Genomic DNA, 23,483 nt, shown 5'->3' on the forward strand with positions numbered 1-23,483 from the left:
GAAGGAATCGAAAATCGAATTTCACTAGCACTAGCGGAATTTTATTTGCGATCTTAAAGCGGATGGCTTCGGTGCCAAGTTACAGATCGGGGTAAACAACGATTTGGCTTGCTCCGGTTGCACAGGCAGGAGAAATAATAGCGATGAAAAGATCCTCTCTCTTTCGTTCTCTCTTTTTCAATTTAGCGATCGGGTAAATGAGGAAAATTTTTTCGCTATTGTTATTCCGCGCTTATGCAACGAGCCATTTCACGTTGAAAAAAATGTGTCGCGTCTCTTCTGATTACGATGTCTTGTACCCGGTCGATTCGAGAAACGATCGATGTAAGTCATCTTCCGCGTGATGCCGGAACTTTTTGGCAGAAAGCCCGGGTAATCAATAATATTCTTTACGTACGGTAAAATACGTTCGTTATTAGCGCGGCGCGTCTTACAATCAGGAAATAGGAGGAACAACGAAAAAATATTTTGATCAGAAGAGAAGAGAAGAAATGGATACACTTCGCTAATTCACTGACGGCACATCTCGACATAGTTGAAATGAAACAATTTCTTATACGTCATTTACAAACGAAATACTCATATTTTTTCCCAATATTTGTTTTTAAAATTATAAAATTTTTTTGGTCATGAAAAATCAATGCCATTTACTTGTTGGAGTCACATTGATTGTCATATGGCGGTCATAGTATTCAGATTTAATCATCGTAGCCGACAATTAATCGGAAATGGTGGCAAACTGCCATGCAATGTCCCCTCAGCGAGTTGACGTCTAACAAATTGAAATGTAACGGTGTCGATACATCGCGTAAAACGTGTAAAAAGATAGGTTTTTTTTCTATACAAGGTATATGTAAAACGTGGCGGCAATAGCGGCGTTTTATCCGTCATAAAATTACATATCGATCCTCCTATTCCGAGGAATTTAATTTCACCTCCGTCCCGACTGTCTAATTACCCGTCCTCTATGCCATGAATGCAAATTAAGCCGGCGCGCGCCCAGCCTCCTCCTCGATGATCAGGTATGCATCTTTTTGGGAATGCCTTCGGGAGGGAGTACGGAGGTCCGTTCCTACCGAATGGCCAGGTGCAATGCTATTATCCAATATGACCATAATTATGATAGTGGTGCACCGACGTAGCGCCATGCGATCCGCTATAAATGGACCCCACGTAAACCAGTCCTGCGTGCACCACCACCGGTACCGCACGCCGATATAATACCCCCCTCCCCCCTCTCGTAATAACGACCAATTTGCGTTTCTCGTTCAACTTCCTCACACCGCCGCACACCGCGTTCCTCATCGCGGCCCGAGAAACGTGGTCGCATATGCCGAATCCTATCGATTCGATCCCAAGAGCTGATTGACGTATCGACACCTGTCGCCGCTACCCCGCTGACTTTCGTAAAACTTCGCATCGCGGTCGATTATGATTTCCCCTCGCAAAATCGTGATAAACATGCGCGGTCGACGATTGACAACGAGCTGAAAGAAAGCTCGCAGCGTGAACTTTCGATTGCCATCGGCGACAGCTAGTACTTTTGACACATGATGCTGGATATTAAATCGGACTTCGTACGTAGTATGGCGTGCATCACGATGAAAAGGTTTTAAAACTGTTTAAATAATTTATCTGTACTTTATAAAAACTTTTTGGATTATTTATGTTACTGTCTTTTATGTTAACGTAGAAAAAAATTTTTGATATAGAAAGAATATTAATGTTTAATATTACATAAAAATTAAAAATGTATTAAATGGATAATTAAGTTGGTGTAATTAAGGTTGCTGGTGATTGTTACACATTCTATTTGTTAATAATAGTAATATATTTTAGTTGTTTCTTTTGACAGCAAATGAAGTATTATTTGACGATTATTGTTTATCAAAGATAATCAATCTTTATAATATTGGAGTGTTTTCTCGCAAAAACTAAAGATGAACAAGGACATAGGCTAAATTCTGATAATTTTCGAAAGTGATTGACGTATCGACATCTGCTATCCTGTTGATATCGTTATTGTATTGTACAATTTTGATATTTTATTGATTTTTTTGCAGAGCGCAAATAGATTTGCAATAACTAAAGTTGATATGCGAAACAATTTTTGTTATAATCTATTTTTGTTATAATTAAATTAATAGAATTAATTAAATATAATAATGTATCACGGTATAATATCAACAACACACTTATTATAGATTACACGAGAGTTTTAGTAAGCAGTTTTATTTACAATAATAAACATTTAATTTAATTTAATTACATATATGAGATATAGCAAAATTCATAAAAGTAACATTTAGCATATTTAAGTCTTAACAAATAATCTACAGCAACGTGATTTGAACAATAACATGATGTAATCATGGATACAAATTCAAGTGAGCGACAGGTAACAAGAGAGACAAGCGACAGGTCGGTTGTCATTCTCGTTCCTGTAATCCAATATGTGATTGATGAATTGACATCTTTGATCGATCCATTTATTTCGATTGGTTCAGTTTTTAATTATTAATTTCAAGGGCAGCGAGATTGAGAACTTAACTCAATTTTGTGCAACAATCGCTCTTAAATAATTCAATAATTTTAACGGTGATGTAGAATGTCATAACTGATGAAATAAATCAACTTTTTTGTATAAGCCGAGATTTTAGCAAATTAGGATTTAAGTATTAAGCGTTTTATTAGAAATAAATAGTTGTGATAAAAGATTATAAACTTGCCTCCCAGCGAAACGTAATACTTTGCAATTTAATTGCAAAGCAAGCTCTTTTTCTCGAGCGATCGCGTCGAAGTTTTCGCTAATGTTTAAAATTCCATTCGGGAAGAGTGAATACCATCAATAATCAAATTGTGAAGTTTCTAATTAAGTCACTTATTAATTCTTCGTAAATTGGCAACAAGATGTTTTGTTAATGAAGCGCGAATGATTCGCAATTAATTCACCGCAAGTTGCGTGAACGAGAGGATTAATAGTAAAGAGAGTGTTAGCAACAGTTTACTTACCAGTTAATTACCAACAGTTAATTCCCAGAGGAAAGAAAGCTCGCATTATATTTTTATTAGTTGATCAAAAAGATTAAATTGAAAGGAGGCACTTGGGAACTGCAATGTGTGAACTAATCAGACGATTTCGGTGATTACAATATTCCCAAACAAAATCTATAAATTACTGGAATGTTCATGATGCTAAATTAAAAATTTATAATTTAGCATCACATTACGAAAATATTTAATACTTAACATGAAAATACTCGGTAAAAATAAAAGAAATTTAATAACTCCAAGCGCAGTGAATAGAAATTTTCTTATCTATAAAAACTTGGAGTAATGAAAATAGTTTCTTAACCCGTTTCTTTTTTATGTCAGTACGAGTTCATAATTGATTTATTTCTCAACTTTAAATAGGGATGTTTGAATCAACAAAAAGTTGATTTTCCAGCCTTTTGTTGTAAATTTCAAGATATTTATTTCAACCGTATGTATTAGATGATTTGTATTATTAGATTATATTTATTGTCGAAGTGCGAGGACTGGTTGCTAACGAGAAATTTTAATACAGTTTGGTGCGAGGTGCGTAATTAGCGCCTTGATAATCGAAGCCTAAAGTTTCCCCTCGACCTTACCGGCCCATTGACTGGCTTGCACCGTTACCAAGTCCGCTAAACTACCCCCCCCCCCCCCCACCCTTCTTTCACCATTCAAATAGTGTCGGTGCAAACTTGTCCAACTTCCGACTGTAGCTCGAGCTAGGTAAGTAGAATACGTAATGAGTACGTGGGCTCTTGACTTCGGATTATTATATGAACCGGCCCATTATAACTAATCGTTCGATATGCCTCGCTATCGAGCCTCAGGCGAATATTCGCGTAGCGAATGAAACTTGCGTACACACACATATACACACACACACACACACACAGGAATCACAATTATAACTCGTTACTGTGTGGCTTTAGATTTGAATAAATATGGTCGAATTCGTTTGGAACTGAGAAATATTTTTTTCGATAAATAACCTAGCAATATACGTTCTGTTAATAACGAAATCGCTTAATAAAAAAAAAATGAACGAAAGGAGAAATTATTATAATTTCATATTTATATTTTGCCTAACCATCATTATAGTTAATAATGTGTACTAATAAAGAGAATTTTACAACTGTCCATGGACTAGCTAACATTCCGCGTTGAAACGCGGTCGGATCGAGCTCTTACCTCACTAATTCACGTCGCTCATCGTAAAACACTTCACGCTCGAGAGAAATCGAAAATTCCTAGATAATTTCTCGTCACGCGATCATTCCTCGTCGAGTGGCCACTCACACGGGCGCGATCTAATTTCTGGCTTAATCTTGAAGGCGCGGCCCCTACGATGACGGAAAACGACGCGAATGCGAATGGTCATACGCGCAATCACGATGCGAGGAGAGATGTGAGGGTGAAGATAGAAGGGAGGCACGGGGGAGGGGGAAGGGGGTAGAGGGAGTTTAGGTATTGGCGATTCTATAGCGATGTATTAGCGCTACGATTGCCGCCAGCAGCCTCGGCCTAAGTGAATAGCTCTGCCGAGGGCTTTGCTGATTATGGCGTCGCCATTGATCCAGATCGAAATTGGCTTGCCTCTGTCATGGAACGCGCCCAGAGGACCATTAATATCCTCCGCGGGTTAAGAGCGAACGGTCGCGACGCTCGTATCGATGAGACGAGAGGAAGAGGCAACTAATCGGCAAATATAGCCACAGATCGAGGTGCGAAGCTCCTCTCGTTGCTGTCTGGATATATCAGCTCATTAAACGATTAAATAATCAACATACGAACGCTTCTACTGCCCGTCGAGGGTTTCTCTTTGGGATTCTATAAATAACAATTCTGGACAATCGAAAAATGATTCACAGCGAAAGAGTGCTTAGACTTATAATGCTGTTAGACTTATAATATTTTGTTTGTAAAGGTACAGAGAAAATATTTTTTGTAAAAAATGAAAATATTCTCTGTTTCTACTCTGGTATTTTAAAATATACATCAGCACCAGCACATATCTACAAATCTGATTTTTTACGCGCATTAATTTTTTAAATATGCAAAACTCGCACCATTTTAAATATGCGCAACTTGCAGCGTTTCTTTCTTTCTTAATCTCGTAAAAAAAAAATAGCGACACATAATTATAAAAATATGTTGCTTTTGATACATTCACTAGGGACTATAAAGAATTTGCTAAAGAGATATTTTCTTTGTAATATTAAGTTGATATTTTATATTTTTATAAATATCGCATTAAAAGTAGATCTCAGTTTGTAGGAAAAAATAGACAATTTCCAACGCACTTTTCAACAGATTGTTGAAGAAACATATTAGACTGAAGAAAAATATTATATTATATTATATAAGTTTTAGTGATAGATGGCAAATAATCAGATAACAGATAATATTTGACGTTAAAAAATCAATTAATGATAAAATAGACTGATACATATATATCTGTTTTAAATTATTATTAAAAAAAAATGATAATCTACTTCTCGTCTGTCTATCTCGATGCGACTAATAAATTGTCAGGATTAAAAGGGTTCCCCATTAGTAATAAATGCAGTGTTCTCGGAGATTGAATGTGATGTAAAACTGAATCGTAATTCTCATGCGCCACCGATCATTTCGATGTTCGTTTACACTTTTACTTCATCCCCCTGTCGCCTGATTAATGGGAATTACAGCGGACTATAAAAGAATAAGGACGCCTCGTATTTGATCGCGCGAATTACACTGAAGTATAAAATTTATGGACTAACACACTGTTGCCTCGATGCGAGTAACAAGTTATAAATATCGGATCGGGTGTGTACAAACGCCATTTCATTTATCCATGAAATTTTCCGATATAGATAAATTATGCAGCATCGGAAATACGCCAATAATAGCAACGGATTAATTTAGATCATTTACCAGCCTTTATGACTTGCTTTTACGTCGCTTATTGCTCTTTTCAATCCGATGAATAACTTATTTGTGGAATAAATATTCTAACGTTTGTTTAAATAGCCACATAGAGTTATCTAATTTTTTGCGTCGGAATAATTCAAAACAGTAAATTTCACGCAATTATTTTATGAATCAGATCATCTGTTGTCGATGATAATAAATGAATGCTTTGCATTTTCCATTATTCACTCATTAACATTAAAATAAAGCATATTGTAGAAATATGTGTTCTTATATTCTAATTAATTTTAATATTATCAATATTAATGTTAACATTAAAATCAATCAATATTAATGTTAATCTAAAGGCTGAATAAATATTTACAAACATGGTTTCTAATATTCCTCGTATTTACAAATGTGACTTTTATTAAGATAAAAAAAATATTAGTAATTTACAGTAATAATAATGCATGGAATAAATTGCTACGTTCGGTTTTTATTTAAAATAACGATCTTTAATTCGATCTAAATTTGTTGAATGCGGAATTTGATGGAGTGCTGATTTTTCGACCGCACGACAGAATTAAATGAAAAACAACGTGTGTCTGACGCGAAGAATTACGTGGCGAGTGAAGATAACATTGTCTTCAGCAATTGGTCTTTTCTCGCTGAAAGCTATGGTTTGGCTCTATCAGCCTTTATCAGCTAATTGAAATTTTCAAAGGTAGTCGTTTGCTGGAATTGGATTAAAAACTGAGTAATTATTGGAGATCAAGGAAATCTATTTTCTGTCGTTCAAATAGCACAACGACGAATTCTATATATTGGCTATTATTGGCGTACATATTATTGTACATGTCTGTTCTTTTTTAATCATATCAATATTACTAAATATCAACTGGTAATCAATATTTCCACAGAAAAAAAAAATGAATAGAAAATCGCTGCTTTATAATTTATAACACGCCTGGATTAAGTTTGATTCGAGAAGATTGAATTTTTCAACAATTTTATTTTTATCGGAAAAATTACTATAATTTATCGGAGTGGAGATATACGCGGAAATTTCGAGCGGAATTTTTCACGTGGAAACTGGCTCCGAAATGCGTTTCTCGGTGCCGAGAATCAATTTTCGTTACCGGTATATATATCTTTCTCGGGACACCTCGTGGACGCGACGATGAAGCCTCGGAGTAGATGATGCTTCCTTCCTCCGTTTGTATCTGTCGATTGCCAATATCTTGGCAAGACGGTGGCAAGAGACGGCGGGATCGAACAGACAGGATTCTTGGTTCCGATAAAGAGTTAGTGCTCACTTGTTGACCCGCTTCGACGATCGTAACTTATCGAGATACAAGACCGGCGATCGAGAGAAACGACGCGCGGCCAGACTCCGGAGTCTCGGATTTATCGAGAGGTCTTAATAACGTCGGGTGACGTCGAGATTTTTATGACTGACACGACGTGTGCGATAAAGATCGCGCGACACCGATGCGGCTTAATGTGCGGATTTTCACTCTGATAATCGGCTGATCCTCGCGCGGTCCTCGACTCACGGACTCGCGATTAATTGAACGATTCGCATCTCATCGACGCTCGTTGTTACATCATTGTTACATCATCGGCACTTAATTCGCTCGAAAATTAGCACTGCATACCGAAAGAGAGATCAACGGTGAACGGTTATCTACGGGCAATTCCAGTTGTAGTGTCATTAGTTAGCCGCCGATCTAACAGCGTTAGCGAGAGCCAAGTGGCGCGTTGCGTGGCAAGTAAATTTTCTGTTTTATCGTTTGTATGCAAATTATCGCGGGACAGTAGGCATTTCGACTCGTCATTCGGCACGATCCGATTGGATTGCGGCGCGTCCGCGTAGTGGAGTAGAATTACAGACGCGGTACGCCGACCAATGTCGATCCGTTACAACGGATAGCTACAGATAGAACCGATAATGAATTGGAATTGTTTGCAAACTGCACGGGCGCTTTAGCAACAACGCGAGTACCGCCATTCGCTACAATTGCGCGCATAGTTATTCGTATAATATGTTCGTATAATATGTTTCGATAATTGGAGGCTTTTACGTACGGGTCCGATTGGAATTGCACGTTACTATGCCAATGATGGGTCTCTCCCGTTATCAATAAGGTCAACCTGTCACATTCGGAAACGCACGCCACGACGCGAGTGTCTTTGTCTAAGTTGAATTGCTCCCTCCGATATCTAATTGCCTTGTATAGTTGCGGATATTATTTTTAAAGCGGAAGTTCGTTGCAAAATGATTTTAGCTTATTGAAACTTTTGCTTTAAATACCAGATTAATCTTATTAATATGAGAGAAATAATTTAATTAATAAATCCAACATTTATTGATGTGAAATGAGCAGCTTAAAAGTTTAAAGGTTTAAAAAATATGCGATATATATTTATTCCGGCATTTTAACATTATTTCGTAATGAGCAGAGAATTTTAATACATTTTATTCTTACTTATTAGTCGTTGAAAAATGGTATAATATGTGACAACAACATTTCTCGTTAGTGCGGATATTTGATGAAATAATGTTTTTTGTTAATGAATAATGAATCAACACAGAAATTGCGAGACGATATTAAAATGTCGGCACAGACGATGCGCTTTCGACAGAAAAAGCAAGACGACGAAATAACAGCCGACGGAAAGAAAGGATGGAGAACTTAATGAATTCCATGTTGAATTTACCTGTGCACCGACGAGGCCAGCGCGTAATCTAGGGATGTCTGTGTGACTCCAGTCTGATCTGGCCCAAGGGTCGACCCTGCCGAGGTCGCTGCTCAGGTTGACCTCGCCAAGTTGATTGTGTACGAACTTTCTGACGTTCCAGGGCAAATCGTTGTGCCTGCGAATGAAAAGTTTATATTGTAGGAGTCGAAACAAAAATATCACACACAATATATACGATATTTTGTTACGCTCGGCAGTATGAATAAACAACTATCTTCATTATCAATTTTTATTATTTATGATATTTCATACTGAGAGATATTTACTATTCGAATATGAGCTATGGGACATTATATACTTGAATAATACATTCGAAATGTATGATGATCAACATATATATATATATATATATATATATATATATTACAACATTACTTGAGATTAATAAGCAAGATCGAAATGAAATTTATCTGGTTTCGAGTATCCAAGGGAGGGGGGGTTGTATCCATATCGTTCCGCAATATAATATGATATATATGATACATACGTATGATATATACAGAATATGTTGAAATAATTACTTCATATATTAATGAGATGATACACTTCGCAGTCGGGAAATTCAGAATAATTGCTTTTTCAAGTATCTTTGTACGCCCAAATTTTTTTTTTGTTCGATTTCGACCCCCGCGAGGTTTGCGAGGTTTTACCGCCAATTTATGGCAACAAACGCTTACCCGTCGATCAGAGGCACTTCAGTGAGGATCCTCCTGATCACGTCCAGCCTCTGCTGGTGCGTGGCAGGCGCGGATTGAAGTAAAAACGGCAGACAGAGGCCTCCGAGGAGCAGAACGGCCACTAAGAGCAGGACTGGCGCCAACAGCCGACACCTCCTGCGAGGACTCTCGTCTCTGCGATCCTTGCTGCTGCCGCTGCTAGGCGAGTCCTCGCACGGCGGCGGCAACCGCACGGTGCCGTTGCAAGGCGCCACATCTGGCAGTTCTGTTAGGCACGTGGTCTGGAAAAAGAAACCCCAAATCGTACATCGACATTCCGCCGATCTCACCGAATTATTAATCTTGCATAAAGATATGTCATGTAACCTCGTTATGAGAAATCAATAAATTATTGGATTCTCTGAACTGGTAAAAGAACTATTACGATATTAGAACAGTATGAGAACTATTACATTTTTCTTAATTTACATTGTACTAATATGACGGTTTTTTTAACATTTTTTGAAAAATTTTGTGAAATTATAATGTGTAAATTTTTTTTGTTTAATTAATACGGTTTGGAAACTTTAACGGTAAAAGAATTATTACGATATTATTTTAATTTATTATGGTAATGATTTTTTAACACTTGTTGAAATTATAAGGTATAATCTTTTTTATTTAATTAATACGGCTTCAATTTTGAAACTTCAACGGTAAAAGAACTAATATTGTACTAATATTGTTTTAATTTAATATGATTTTTTAACATTTTTGGAAAAATTTTGTGACATTATAATGTATACATTTTTTATGTAGTTAATACGCTTTAATTTTGAAATTTCAACAGTAAAAAACTATTACGATATTGTTTTAATGTAATATGATAATGGTTTGTAGCATTTTCTGAAAAATTTTAGGAAATTATAATATATACATTTTTTTATTTGGATAGTACGGCTTTGATTTTAAAACTCCAAAACTTGGTCACTTTAAGATAAAACATAAATTTTTAAGCATTTTTTAATACAGATTTTTAATATTAAATTTTACCTTAAATTTTACCAGGCTTAATAAGATACATAATTATTTTGTCTTACTAATTCATTTAGTTCGTTCTTTCGTCAATTTAAATGGTATGTGTAAGCGGTAACTAAGTTCATATAACGTCTCATTCATGGAATAGACAGAACATTTTGGTCGGTTTAGTATATCGCGCATACATTCAAGATATTTGCTTGGTGAATTAATTAATCTAGCTAATAGCTGCCGCAGAGATTATATACTGTTATCCAGCGGACGCGTACACTTATGAAAATAAATAATTACTTGTCTATAATTTTGTGCGTTATAAGTCACACCAATTAATACTTTCTTGAATAACTGAATTTAATATATTAACAAAGTAAAAAGGGATCATCGAGTATTACAAGAAGTTTTAAACATACGAGACGCATTTTTACAATAAGATTCGGTCAACAATTAAAAAAAAATATTAAAAATAAAGATGATTTATTATAAAGAAAATATATGTATTAATAATATTTTAAAGTTACTTCTCTTGATTGATATGTCAAATATATTTTATTAAAATTCCTTATTTAACTATTTGTATATATTATATACAATGCAATGTTAATCCAAATATTACAACATTTTTATTTTAAATTTTGTAGCTAACAAGAATATAAATTCTGTCGTCTCGCGCACACGCGAGATTTTTCGACATAGACGAGGCTTTTCGTATCCGGACGAAATTAGACAATCGCGCGTGTTAACGACTATTTAAGCGTCTCTTAGAAAGTGCATTACGCTAGTGGCGCATACAACGGAAATGGACGGCACGGCGGCTGTAACTTGTCCGCAGAAAAATACAACCGCGGCGGATGGAAGTGCAACCCCTCGGAGGAGGGTGTTGGATGAAAGGAGGACTCCTTCGCGGCGTCACTGCGACGCTCTGCAGGCAACGCGCGGTAAACTTTTGTTCGCCCTCCTTTCGACCACCATAAAACACGTTAACGCCCGGCTACAGATTTTCCGCGTGTATATAGCATACAGTGTAGAACACAGTCGCGAAAGGCATTGGGATGGGCTTGGCGAGCCTCTGGGAATTTTCTCAGTTTCTACAGTTGTCGTAAACAACTCACCAAGTCATAATTCTCGCGTACACACCCCTTCGTGATACTTTGTTATACTCATCAGATTTCGCACGGATTTCCAATCAAATAAAATCACGAGTCGTTGCCGAAGCGATTGATATCGCATTCGTGATAAAAGAGAAACAAAAACTTTTCCACAATTTTTATAATTATTTTAATAGAATATAATTAGTAGATGCAATTTTTTGTTATATAAAATTAAAATCTTACCTAGTTTAATTGTTGCCTGGTTAATTAGTTAGTTAGGGAAACTGTACACAATTAGCTTCCAGCGAGATATTACACATGACATGATTAAAGATAGAAACAAACATTAATAATCGAAGATAATTTGAAAGTTGGAGTCTTGATTTGAAGTCTTTTTATCAAATGATAAGGGTTGAAACAATTGAAGGGTTATAAAACAATTTTGAGAAAGCGTGCTGCTTTTCGTGTTTCTTTCGGTGAATTTCTGTCGTTCTGATGCATGTTCTTCTTCCCTGTATTGCAATTTCAAGTTTCGCGTATTTATGGCGCCGGATAATGTTCTATGCGAGGGATACGAAGTTTCGCGGAATATTTGTAGAAGAAACTCGCAATAGAAGAAGCTCGCAAACGAGAGCGATGAACGCCGGATGAAACCGACGAATTCAACGAGCTAAGCCGCGAGAGTTATCGTCGGCATTACCCACGCGAAAGAAACGGCGGTATGCGTTATCGTCGAAGCGCGAAACAGCGAACGCGATTCCCATTTTTAGCCGTTTCTCCGTTTTCTTATTCGGCGACTCCGTTCGGTGAGAATCGATTATCGATACCGCGGGTAATTAATAGCTGCCTGGAGGTAATGAAAATGAAAGCCATGGGCGCGAGCCGCTTCCGCATATAACTGACAAAGAGAGAAAAAGAGAGGGCTTCTTTCAATAATACTTATAATTCATTGTTTAAAATCAAGTCTGGTGATTACATAGTACCCCGCTTTTCTCTTTTTCTTTATTTCGGTATAACATTGAGCAAATTCCACTTTACATTCATTAAATACAAATGCAGACAGTAAAATTGAAAGTAATCTTTAAAATTGAAGATAGTTTCCACTCGTGAATTTATTTAATGACGTAATAAAGGAAGCAATCCCGAAATTATGATTTTTTTTTCTGTTCGAGCAATCGCCGACAAATTAATTCGTACTTTGCCGCGCTTCCTACGTAAAGACAATTATTGTCGCTCGTGATAGTAATAATGGGCGACTGCCTTTTAGCGCTGCTCCTCTAGAATTTAACGAAAAAGCGAATTCAACGTACTTTTATAACCGTGCTAAAAGTTTTTACCACGAGCGTAAACGTATTAATTAAGCATGTTAATTGAGCACGTTTAAAAATGAAACGGCACATAAGACTGTTATGTAGATATAAGATACAGAAAACGCAACGTTTCAGCTCATTCTCATGCTTTTCTTAGAACGAAATTCCATTCATTAGCGCGAAAAATCAACACGTTTCTTAAAACATTATTTTCCTTACATAGATTTGGATAAATTTCAACGCCCTAATTTTCCCGAAGAAATATAGTATAAAATATTATTTTAAAATATTATTATATTATTAAACCAAGACTAAAGAAAAGATAAATTTATGTTACGTGCTATCGTTATCTTGCAGAGAATCTTAGAAATAATAGAGAGATAAAAATAGAACTTTATGATATTATAAGAATAGCCTTGCATAGGCGATATTAATTTCTATGTCAATCAGATGCAAACTTAAAATTTCGATATATATTCCTCGGAATTTTAATATCGCCAATATTTTTTTAACTGTATTGATGTATGAGAAATTCGACAAAACAAAAGTGACATATAATATGAATAAAAGATTTTGAAATTTCCATACTTGAAAAATAATGCCTTTAGTTAGTTATACTCTTTCTCCGATTTGCAATTGTAAAATATACTGTCACGTATATCCACTTGTTACGATTATGCCATATATTCTATATAGTCGTACTGTTTTATCCTATATAGCTTGTAGTATTCTGAAACTATAATGGAAGTCCTTCCGCATCTGACGTGTTCTTACGCGATTAAGTCCGGGCTCGACTTCTCGAGGAGATGTGAAGTGCGAGATTCATAGTTGGCTCTTTGAGTACACCCCGGGAAACCCCTAAGGCGAACGCCATAGCTGATTCCGCCTTGTGTCTGGTTAATGGAACTAAGAAGCTCGTAAACGTATTAACTGCTGCAAAGGACATCGGCTTTGATCCGCCTGTGACGAGTGCCTGCCTTCGTCTTTATCCATGAAAAGCGCGTTGAAGCATAAAAATAAAATCTCGCTTTTATGTAAAATTGTTAAAAAAATAATAAACCGCGCGCGTATAGAGATAGCTGTTTTGATAAACATTTAATATTTTTTTGTGAACCGAACCATAAAAAGCTTTTTATAAATCAAAATGTCGAGAGACATTTCATAAATCACATTAAATATATTTCGATTTAAACGATGGTATGTTTATATGTGTTAAGTGATGTGAATAATGGCGCAATGAATAATTGAAAAAAATTGAAACAAATGATAATTTAAGGACAAATAGAATAAAGTCTAGACGTATACATGTTAAATAGCTTTACTTTACTGAAAAAATATACAAGGGAAGCTAGCAAATAAAAATCACGAAAGAATGCAATGTGATGGATATGATCAAAATTTTCTTCGTCTCGTTCCTCGCTTTAAAAAAGAGAAAAGGATTTTGCGAGAGATGGATCGAGAACTTGTTGGACAAGAGACTTAAAGTCTTCTCTAGAGGAGATGCATTCTCGTTAAATGAGTCCCATAACGAGGCTCCTCGCCAAACTCTCGTAACAGGGTTCTCCGTCGAGCTTCTTGAAGTGCGCCAAATTTTATGTCTTGCTATAATGACGACGGGAGATAAAAGCCACGCGAGTTTGGAGAACGCTTATCTCGCCGTTCATAATTTCGGAAATCGGACAAGTGGGACGCGGCTGCGAAGACGGACGGTAAGTTTTAAGCCGTAAAGTCTTCGCACAGTTTACTCGTCATTAATAGCGCGCCATTGCGGCGTCGAGGATCAAGAGGACCGGAGAAAAAGAAGCGGGAAACTCTCTCTCTCTCTCTCTCTCTCTCTCTCTCTCTCTCTCTTCAATAACGGATATTATAATAATTCATATTCGTGATCGTGTTTTCGATTTAGAGCCAAAAGCTATACTTTTTCTGGATCGAAGACACTTTTCATCTCTTTGCATGTGTGCATGGCAAAGGAGGGGGGGGGGACACACCGTGGTGGAGGGGCGAGACCAAAGCGACATCGCGTGCGAGAGCATTGTCAAGTTTTCGTATAAATTTCTCCCCGACGTGAATTCAAAGACCGCCGCGGGGAGGCTCGCATAAAGCCGGGTCGGAAGGGTAGTCGGGACGAAACGAGAGCGGAGGGCTGGCCTAAAGAGCAGGTGGCATTCGTGACTACGGCACCCCCTTATGTCCCTTCCTCCCTTCCTCCCTCTCTTCCTTTTCTTGCCTTTATCTCGACTGTCTCCTCGTTCTCTTAATTCCGGTACGATTAACGGTCCGCGCCGCCGAGAAATTAGTCCGTCTTGTTTCTGTCCTTCGCTCTCTGCTTCTTTTCTTACTTCTCATTTCTTTAACGCATTGGCATCTCTATTCCTTCCTATCTCTTTTTCCCAATTATTGCAGCTTTAAACATGAGATTTTTTGTGACAGTTAATATTACAATGTTATTAATGAAAGATAAAATTAATATTGTTGCGTGCAAATAAAGATATTCATGTCATGATTGAAAGATCTGTAGTATTTTGTAGGCATGCATTCGAAGAATCAGGGTTAAATTTCTATATCATGTATAACAAAGGTCGCGCTGTATCTATTTTGCAACGAACCCGACATCGTGCGAATTTTCTTTTATTAATTAGCTTAATCGAGTGGCGCTGTGCATAACGCTGAATCGGATGAATGAACACGACCGTGGAAGGGGTGATTTTCTGTACATTAAATAGCATTGTTTAAGAAGAAAATCCTGATATACTGCGGAAATGCGATCGGGATATCATCATTAATGTCATTTCGTGCGAGCTAATTAAAAGGAAATAATGAGAAATATTATAATTATTGGGAGGGGAGAATTGTGTTTTATTCGCGAAATTATCAATATACGCTTGTCATGGCGAACAAACACCGCGGGCTTCGCTCGTTTATTATCATTACACGCCGCACGTATTTTCCTCCAACCCCTTTCCCTTCCCTCCCCTCTTTTTATCCCTACCGGTCGGAACGTTAATTTCGCCATTCTGTCTTCAATTGTGCAAGCCGCTCGTTAAATGTAAATTTTCCGCGTGTGACAACGCGTACGGTGAAGGTAACGACAGTCGGTACGCGCGGTTTAGACATGCGCGGATTAGACTTAATGAATTTACGCCATTTCAACGGTCCGAGTGTCGACGACGAGGCGGAGGTGCGCCAATACACGGGACATTTAGTCGGAATTAAGGACGACCTTTGTTCCCACGCGAGCCGCGTGCACATTTTGTTTTGAATAATGAGTACCGCAATTGGCGCAAATAATAATGCGAAAAGAGAGCGGGAGGGGGAGAGAGAGAGAGAGAGAGAGAGAGAGAGAGAGAGAGAGAGAGAGAGAGAGAGAAAGAGAGAGAGAGAGGAAATGAGAAGAAAGAGCATTTGTTTGGTCAGAAAATGACAGTGTACCTCGCCTGTTGAACAGCCGAATATAATATAATCTATGTTTTCATGGATGATGGACAGATAATTTACGTTCGATTTGATACGTCTGTATATTGCACGGAATAATAATTATTATTTTGTACACAATATACATCGGACTCGCTACATTTCAAAGTGTTTTTGACTCATTTGGAATTTTCCTTCGAAGATGTCTGCTAATAATAAAAGTTTATGTACTCGAGTTTGCAACAAAAATAATATCAACGGTATAGTTAGTTTTCAAACTTTTGATGTATTCTTGAGTTTGATGTATTCTTATGTATTTTAATGTATTCTTGAGTTTTCTGGATTCGTTTCAAATCATATGCATTTTTTAGTGTAAGCACACGTTGACTCTTGCTTGTCTTTAGATCACTTCCTTTAATGACGGCCAGGAGCCTTTCCGATGCTTTTAGTTAATTAACAATTATACGACCGGTGCGAGAAAGAACGGAGAAGCGAATCGACAAGGCGGACGAATGGCTCGCCTTTGTAAAACGGAAGCTCGTCGAAGGGACTCGTCTCTCTTATTGGAATTAAATAATTTAATGCGTCGCGTAATTCCACGAGCTCTTCCGGAAATTCTCCGGAGCGAACTACTGTGCTCAACATCTAAATTGAAACTTTGATATCCTTCGATATCCTTCCGCGAGCGGAACAAAATAATGCGCATTGTTGAATTAACTTTCAAATGTTGTAATACTTTTCCCAACGATTGTACCGTATCGTAGAAAATTTTGTTGTCTTGTTTCGTTTGTCTACCGTTTCCATAATCCGATTAAAATTTCATGTAATTCCGACCATCATGTTATCCAAATAATCCGATATTTTTATGAATTTTATATCCGAATATTTAAATGTAAAAAATATTTAAATTTTTGTCCGGTTTACATTTGTTTATTATTTTATAATTTATTTGAAATATTAAATAAAGATTTTTAATAAATATATAGAAATCTTTTAACAATTAATAGTGTTCATTTAATATTACAATAATTTCATTTGCAATAATTGTTTACTGTTGCGAAATAGCGGCTAATGCGAGAAAGAGATAGTTTAATATTGAAAATATTGATTAACATAATAAGTAAAATTGATCAAGTGGAAAATATCAGAATAATAACATATGGCTTGCAAATAACAGCAATTTGTTTTGATCGGAGCAAACTTTGCAATAATTAAACAATGTTGTATACTCGATATATATTTCAACAAGTCTAATCGAAGTATAATTTAATCAAAATTGCTATTGCGGCGATCGATTACTTCGAACAAAACGTTTAATAAATTTTGCAGGACCGCTCGTTGTAAAAAAAGCGATCAACGTTCTGCTCGAGGAAATTATTTTAGAAAATCCGTAATAAAATTTGAAAAGAGTACGCGATTTCCGGGGTGCATGGCGTATGTAACAACTTTGATATCACTCCGGCCTTTCCATTAAATTTGCGCGCTTCACGCTCTTGTGTACCGCCGGCGAGATCTTTTCTTCTCGCCTTGGCCCATTTCCCATCCCGGCGATAAATTTCACCGAAGTTCTCGCGCTTGTCATTTTCACGATGACATACAATACACGATGCCTCATGCATCTTTGCAAAATCTTCCGAGAGCCTCGGTCTCGTCTTGAAAAATTGAAATGTGATTCAATTTGGTTTATTCCTCCGCGTCTGTCCGAGGTGTTGTTTTCCTTCGTGTCCATCGTGTGCGTGCGAGACAATCGATTTTCGCGGTTCTGGGGAAAAAGTTGCCCGCGGCAATTCTCCTCGGCGTCGCTACGGCGAAACTAAATGGCATTTGTGCATCGGTGGTGAAGCGAGAGAATCCGCGACGCTCGGGGCAAACGCGATGCATCTCCGCCCTCTCCCCCCCACTCCACCACATCCCTCGGTTAGTAATCTGTAATGTGATTTTTATTCTTAAATTCAGAATGTAGATGCCGTATTCAGTGCCGAACGTAACGAACTGAACTGAATTTAATATTATGCATTTAACGTTGGTTCTTTTTAGCCGCGGAGGCGCGCGCATTGAGAAAATTATTGTAACTAAATACAGAACCGAAACAGAAAGGTGTGAGGAAATTAATATGCATGAGGGAAGCGCATGTTGTTCTTTCTTAAATATCTATGAATACGATAATTTTTTACGTGCGCTCTTACGACGTTCTCTATCTGCTCTTTATTGTCTCTTTCGCTGCGTCTCTGTTGAGTCTCTGTTGTGCATGAATTTCCATATTTTTCTCGTCTCCCGATTGGACTATAACTTTTACGAAATTATGCCTCGTTTTTTTTTCTTGTCTCTCCCTCTCTCCTTCTCTTTCGAAAGAGAGGAAATTTTGGTCTCTCTGTGAGCGAGAGTTAACTTGCGCGCTGCCCCAAAGTACTCTCGACCGCCACCTTGTTTTTTCCCCTCTCTTGCGAATCGACAATGAGAGATGCATAAAACATTACCGAGCTCCGATTTTTTAATTTCACTGCGCAGCATGGCGGTCCTATTATCTATCTGGAACTTTTTTTTAAAAAGTTCAGCTAAAGTATCTTAATTTATATACACTGCCATTCATTACACTCAGTTTTAGAACACACGCAAAGTCGTAACTAGTTAACATTAATGTCTATATGTGATAATTGAAAAATCTCTGCCTAAAATAAAGTGGCATAAAATAAGGATTATTTTATTGATTAATATATTTCTACAACTTATCGAAGTAAAACTTGAAAATGATCGAAATCATACATCTTTTGTTGAGATGATGGAATTTTCATGTTTTTGTATTAAAAATATTCATTTAAGATTTAACGAAGTTCATATAGTTAGTTGAACATGACGCTAAAACGTTACACGTTACTTTTATCGCGTTTATTTTTTTTATAGTGGTATAATTTTATAAATACCTTGTGCTGAACGATACAAAGCAAAATTTATGATTAATTCAGCGTTTTTGTAATTATTACACTGGTACACGTGCAAAACAATAATTTGTATATTTGAAGATAAAATAATTTTATAATATATCGTAGGCGCATAGGCTTTCAGCCTTGGGCTCACATGTTTTTACGAATAAATATGCTTAATACGACAAATTCGACATTTAGCAATGAACATTCGAATATGATGTAAAACACCTTGACGCGGCGATGAAACTGCGTTCATATGAGCGAGATGTTACTTGAAAATATTCTAAAAATTCTTCTTCGCGTCGAACACATCGGTGAGCAATGGGGAGAAGGAGGAGGAGGAAACTGAGGAATAAAACTTGGATGAGCGAGAAATTAATCGCGACTGATCCGTCTCTTCCGCTTCTTCAACGCTGTGGATGAATGATGCATAAAACATTATCGACAGTCGCTTCGCCGGCAGCGTGGCGTAATTCCTGACCCGCCTCATCCTCTTGGATCGATCACCTGCTCGGCGTGACGCTCCGATTTATTTCTCGTAATTAATTTGTCGACGTGGGAGGCGCGGCGTGGCAGGGCAATGGTACACGGGATGAAATCGCGCGGGTATGACGATAATCCGATATTGCGACAGGCGGGGAATCGCTCGAACAACTCGTCATCCCGTGATCGCGTAATGCACGACGCCGAGATCGAAGGGCGACGTCAGCCCCGCCGTAACGTCGACATCAAAATGCGATTTTTCCCACCTCGAGGGAGGAGAGGAACTCCGACGGCCAAGTCCGCGCGAGTGATCGAAGTTCGAGAAGCTCGGCCGAGTCTTGCCCTCGGCCATCTTTCCTACCTCGGTCCTTTCCTACCTCGGTCCTTTCCTACCTCGTCGTCCGAAGATGAAAAATGCATAAAACATTATCGGCATTCCGTTAGCTGCGGGGGTCAGCATCCTCCCATTGAAAGGCTATCTTCCTTCCGCCCCCCATTCTCGACTCGACTCCCGCGAACGTGTATTCCCTTTACCACCGCGTTTATGAAAAACGCTCGTGGAAAATGAATCGGATTACGACCTGCCGTCGCCGCTTCTGGCTTCAGATTGACGAAACCTTTCTCGTCCTCTCTGCCTTATCGTGTCCGTCGATATTGACCACGCGGATCTTTTTTCTAATTTTTTTTGGAAACGTACTTTTGTTAAATTTTTCTACTTTTGCAAAAAGCACCATTCAATTTCTCAAAAATATTTTTTTAATTATGTAAAACTTCTATGTAAATTTTCTTGGACATTTTTATTTGATTCCATTAAACCGTTACATTTTTTAAATGTTGTGTACAAATGAAATATTTTGTACGAATATTAATCAATATTTAAAAATTTATTTTTATCACTGATTATTTTCATCACGATGGATTCTTTTTTATCTTCTTTCTGTATTCATTTGCTCAGATAATTTTTTTGTTGAAACGTAAAATATAAAATCAATAATTCGGAATTTTATATTTTGTACTTTATGTACACAGTATGGTCGAACACAAACATATTATACACTAAAAACGTATCTATGTTAAACTCACAACCTCTGATTAAGCTGCAGGCGATGCGTAAAAATATAGAAAATTAAATGCAGCGAACAAAGTACGATGAATTCTCCATAAACATCGATATGAATGAGGAATTGAAATTTTACGAGGAATAACATATATTGACGAGTCACGAATTTTTTCCTCTTCAAATAATTGGAAAGCTTATATACTATGTATTTAATTTATATTATTACATATTTAACATATGTAATTTATTTTATTTTATATAATCTATTATATTACATTATTTTATTATATAACATTTAATTATTTCATTCTTTAATTATATAAAGGTGCACAAATGCAATGCGGAATAGTCGGCATGTAAATATTGAAAAAGTTAAAGGAGGATATACATATATACAATGTGTGTGTGTGTGTGTGTGTGTGTGTGTGTGTGTGTGTGGGGTGTGTGTGTGTGTGTGTGTGTGTGTGTGTGTGTGTGTGTGTGTATTGGATAGCACAATAATTATTGAATTATCAAAATCAGATTTATTTCAATAGGATTGGTAGCTGATTGAAAATATTAATCATGTACAAATATATCATAATAATTAATTTTTCTTATAATAATATATTAGTTTATCTTTTGATATAAGAATATTAAATCTATAGTTATTTATTATGTATTATTCATTGATGTATTTTTAGAAATTTAGGAAAATAAGAGTTCTTATTTTGGACAACTTAGTAAAATTTTGAATTTGAGAAACATAATGAATTCTAAAGCACGTGGATTTAAATATTTTTATAAAAAATGTTTTTCTTTATTTACACACAGAGAAAGCAATGAAACGTGAAAAGAAGTAACTCTTATATGTAGATACGAGTGTATCGACAAAAATTTTTAAGTAATTTATCGTTTTAATAAAAATTGATGAACTTGACTCTGGCAATATATGATTAGAATATTAACTTTTTTGAAGAATTAAGTACTTAAATTTAAAATTCAGTTTCGACAATTTAATATCATTAAATTATAATCTTCGAATAATTTTTGAGATTTATTCCCCATTCGTTCTCCGTCTTTGTTTTGAGATTTATTCTCATTCGAGAAATATTATTATATAAGAAATTGTTGAGAATAATTTTCGCATTAATATCTGTAATGTTGGACGTTTAACTATGTAAATTACTTTCCAAATGACGTTGATGTTTTAAGTAGCAATTCCCGAATTGCTGGCGCGATAAATAATTTAGGCGAATAATTTACTGTATCTGTTCTGAGGTTACTTGGGAGAGTCTAGGGACAAATAAGACCAGCTTCCTTTGCGCGTTAAATCCTGTTTAAGTGATCCCTGCACGATACCCCCCGCGTGTAAATACAAGTATACTATCACAAAATACATGTTGCTTTAAAATAACTAAAATAAAATAAACATCTATAATTATTATATATTCTTGTTTTAAGCAAAATGCGAATTTATATTTTTTGCTGTCTTTGTTATTTAAATAAAACAAATAATAATTTAAATAACAAATAATTCTATATATTAATATAAAAAAATTTTGATATAAAAATTTATATAAAAAAATTCTGTATAAATAAAAAAAATTTTGAAATATTGTTGAATAACAAAAATGAAACGAAATATAACTAAAAGAAAGAAATAATTGCATTTTGTTTTTAATATTAGCGTGATTTTTTTATTATATAAAATTATAAATTAATAAATCTTGACAAAAACTGCAACATTGAAAACTTATAAAATTTCTTGATTATTATGTTGTTTTACTTTTCTACACAGAATATTTAGATTTTTCCAATTTTTTAAAGATTTTTTGAGATTTTTTCCGGAAGACTGACAACTCTGTCGAAACTTGCGATATTCAGAGCGCGTGGAAAACACGGTCGAGCGAGTTCTCGAGAGGAAGAGAAAACCTCACAAAATTCCTCAAAATGCCACTCGCAGGAAAATCGCCGCGAGGTGCGAAAATATCGTCATGGAAAAAAATCATCTCGCTACCGTTCTCGTAAACGGCGACAACTTAAAAATCGATGTACTCGTTAAAATACTGCCGCTTTGCTGGCTTTAGTTGCGATCCTGTGAAAGAATTTTTGTTCCCTTATATTTCCTTTATAATTATGGGTCTCTCCCTGATTTTTCGACTTCTCCCATAAAACAATAGAATGAATTAAACGCAAAGGACATGTGCATACTTTAGATTATATCACGAAAGAAGACCTTAAATTTCATTATGTTAACGTCGCATATTAAAAAATTTATCATATTAAAGTATCTTTAAATTACAAATAGTTAATAATATTAATAAATCTAACGTTTCATAAATATTTCTTTAAAGATGTTATTTTTAGATTCCTTTTTAATTGTTTTCAAAATGTCATGCAACTTTTGATTTTAATTTTATTAGCAGCTGTTCGCTTCCACATTTTATAACATATATAGCTTTAAAATATTTTGATTTATTACTGTCGAAAAAAAAAATTTGACACAACAAGAATGACTGAAAAACTGGAATGCTAGAATCGACCAAGCTCGCCGCTATCTGTACGTGTCCCTTCATGTATGTACGTCTCTTTGTCGTCTTTCATTTCAAAGTGCATTTTCCTTCCAGTTGGGAACAAAGCAGAAGAATTTAGATAAAAAGAAGTATTGATACCTTTTTCCCGAGCGTTTACTTCACTATAAAAATTTAAAGGAGAAAGTTTAAAGTCCTTCAGCTCTTAACCCTTAATTGGCTATATAAAGTGCGGTTCTCCAAGCTTTTAGTGTAATTTTACGTGGTATGCAGCACGCTCGAAATTGAAAAGACGTTTTTATAAGT

General features: G+C 36.1%; 1 protein-coding gene across 5 annotated transcripts in view; it reads right to left on the bottom strand.

Moving 5' to 3' along the window:
• The window catches only part of LOC105428261 (dipeptidase 1), a 123,131-nt gene that overhangs the window by 42,423 nt on the left and 57,225 nt on the right, over positions 1-23,483 (bottom strand). For all 5 annotated transcript variants that reach the window (XR_016138132.1, XM_089071859.1, XM_089071857.1 and 2 more), the window contains exons 4-5: positions 9,372-9,652; positions 8,653-8,809 (exon numbers count right to left, since the gene is read on the bottom strand). Coding sequence is in view for 4 of the 5 variants with exons in the window: in XM_089071859.1 (XP_088927985.1) it covers positions 8,653-8,809; positions 9,372-9,652 (438 nt within the window). In the remaining variant the exon portion in view is untranslated. The remainder of the gene's footprint in view (positions 1-8,652; positions 8,810-9,371; positions 9,653-23,483) is intronic.

Source organism: Pogonomyrmex barbatus, unplaced genomic scaffold (genome assembly GCF_055798465.1).
Source record: "Pogonomyrmex barbatus isolate J1 unplaced genomic scaffold, ASM5579846v1 scaffold12, whole genome shotgun sequence".
NCBI classification, from domain to species: Eukaryota; Metazoa; Arthropoda; class Insecta; order Hymenoptera; family Formicidae; genus Pogonomyrmex; species Pogonomyrmex barbatus.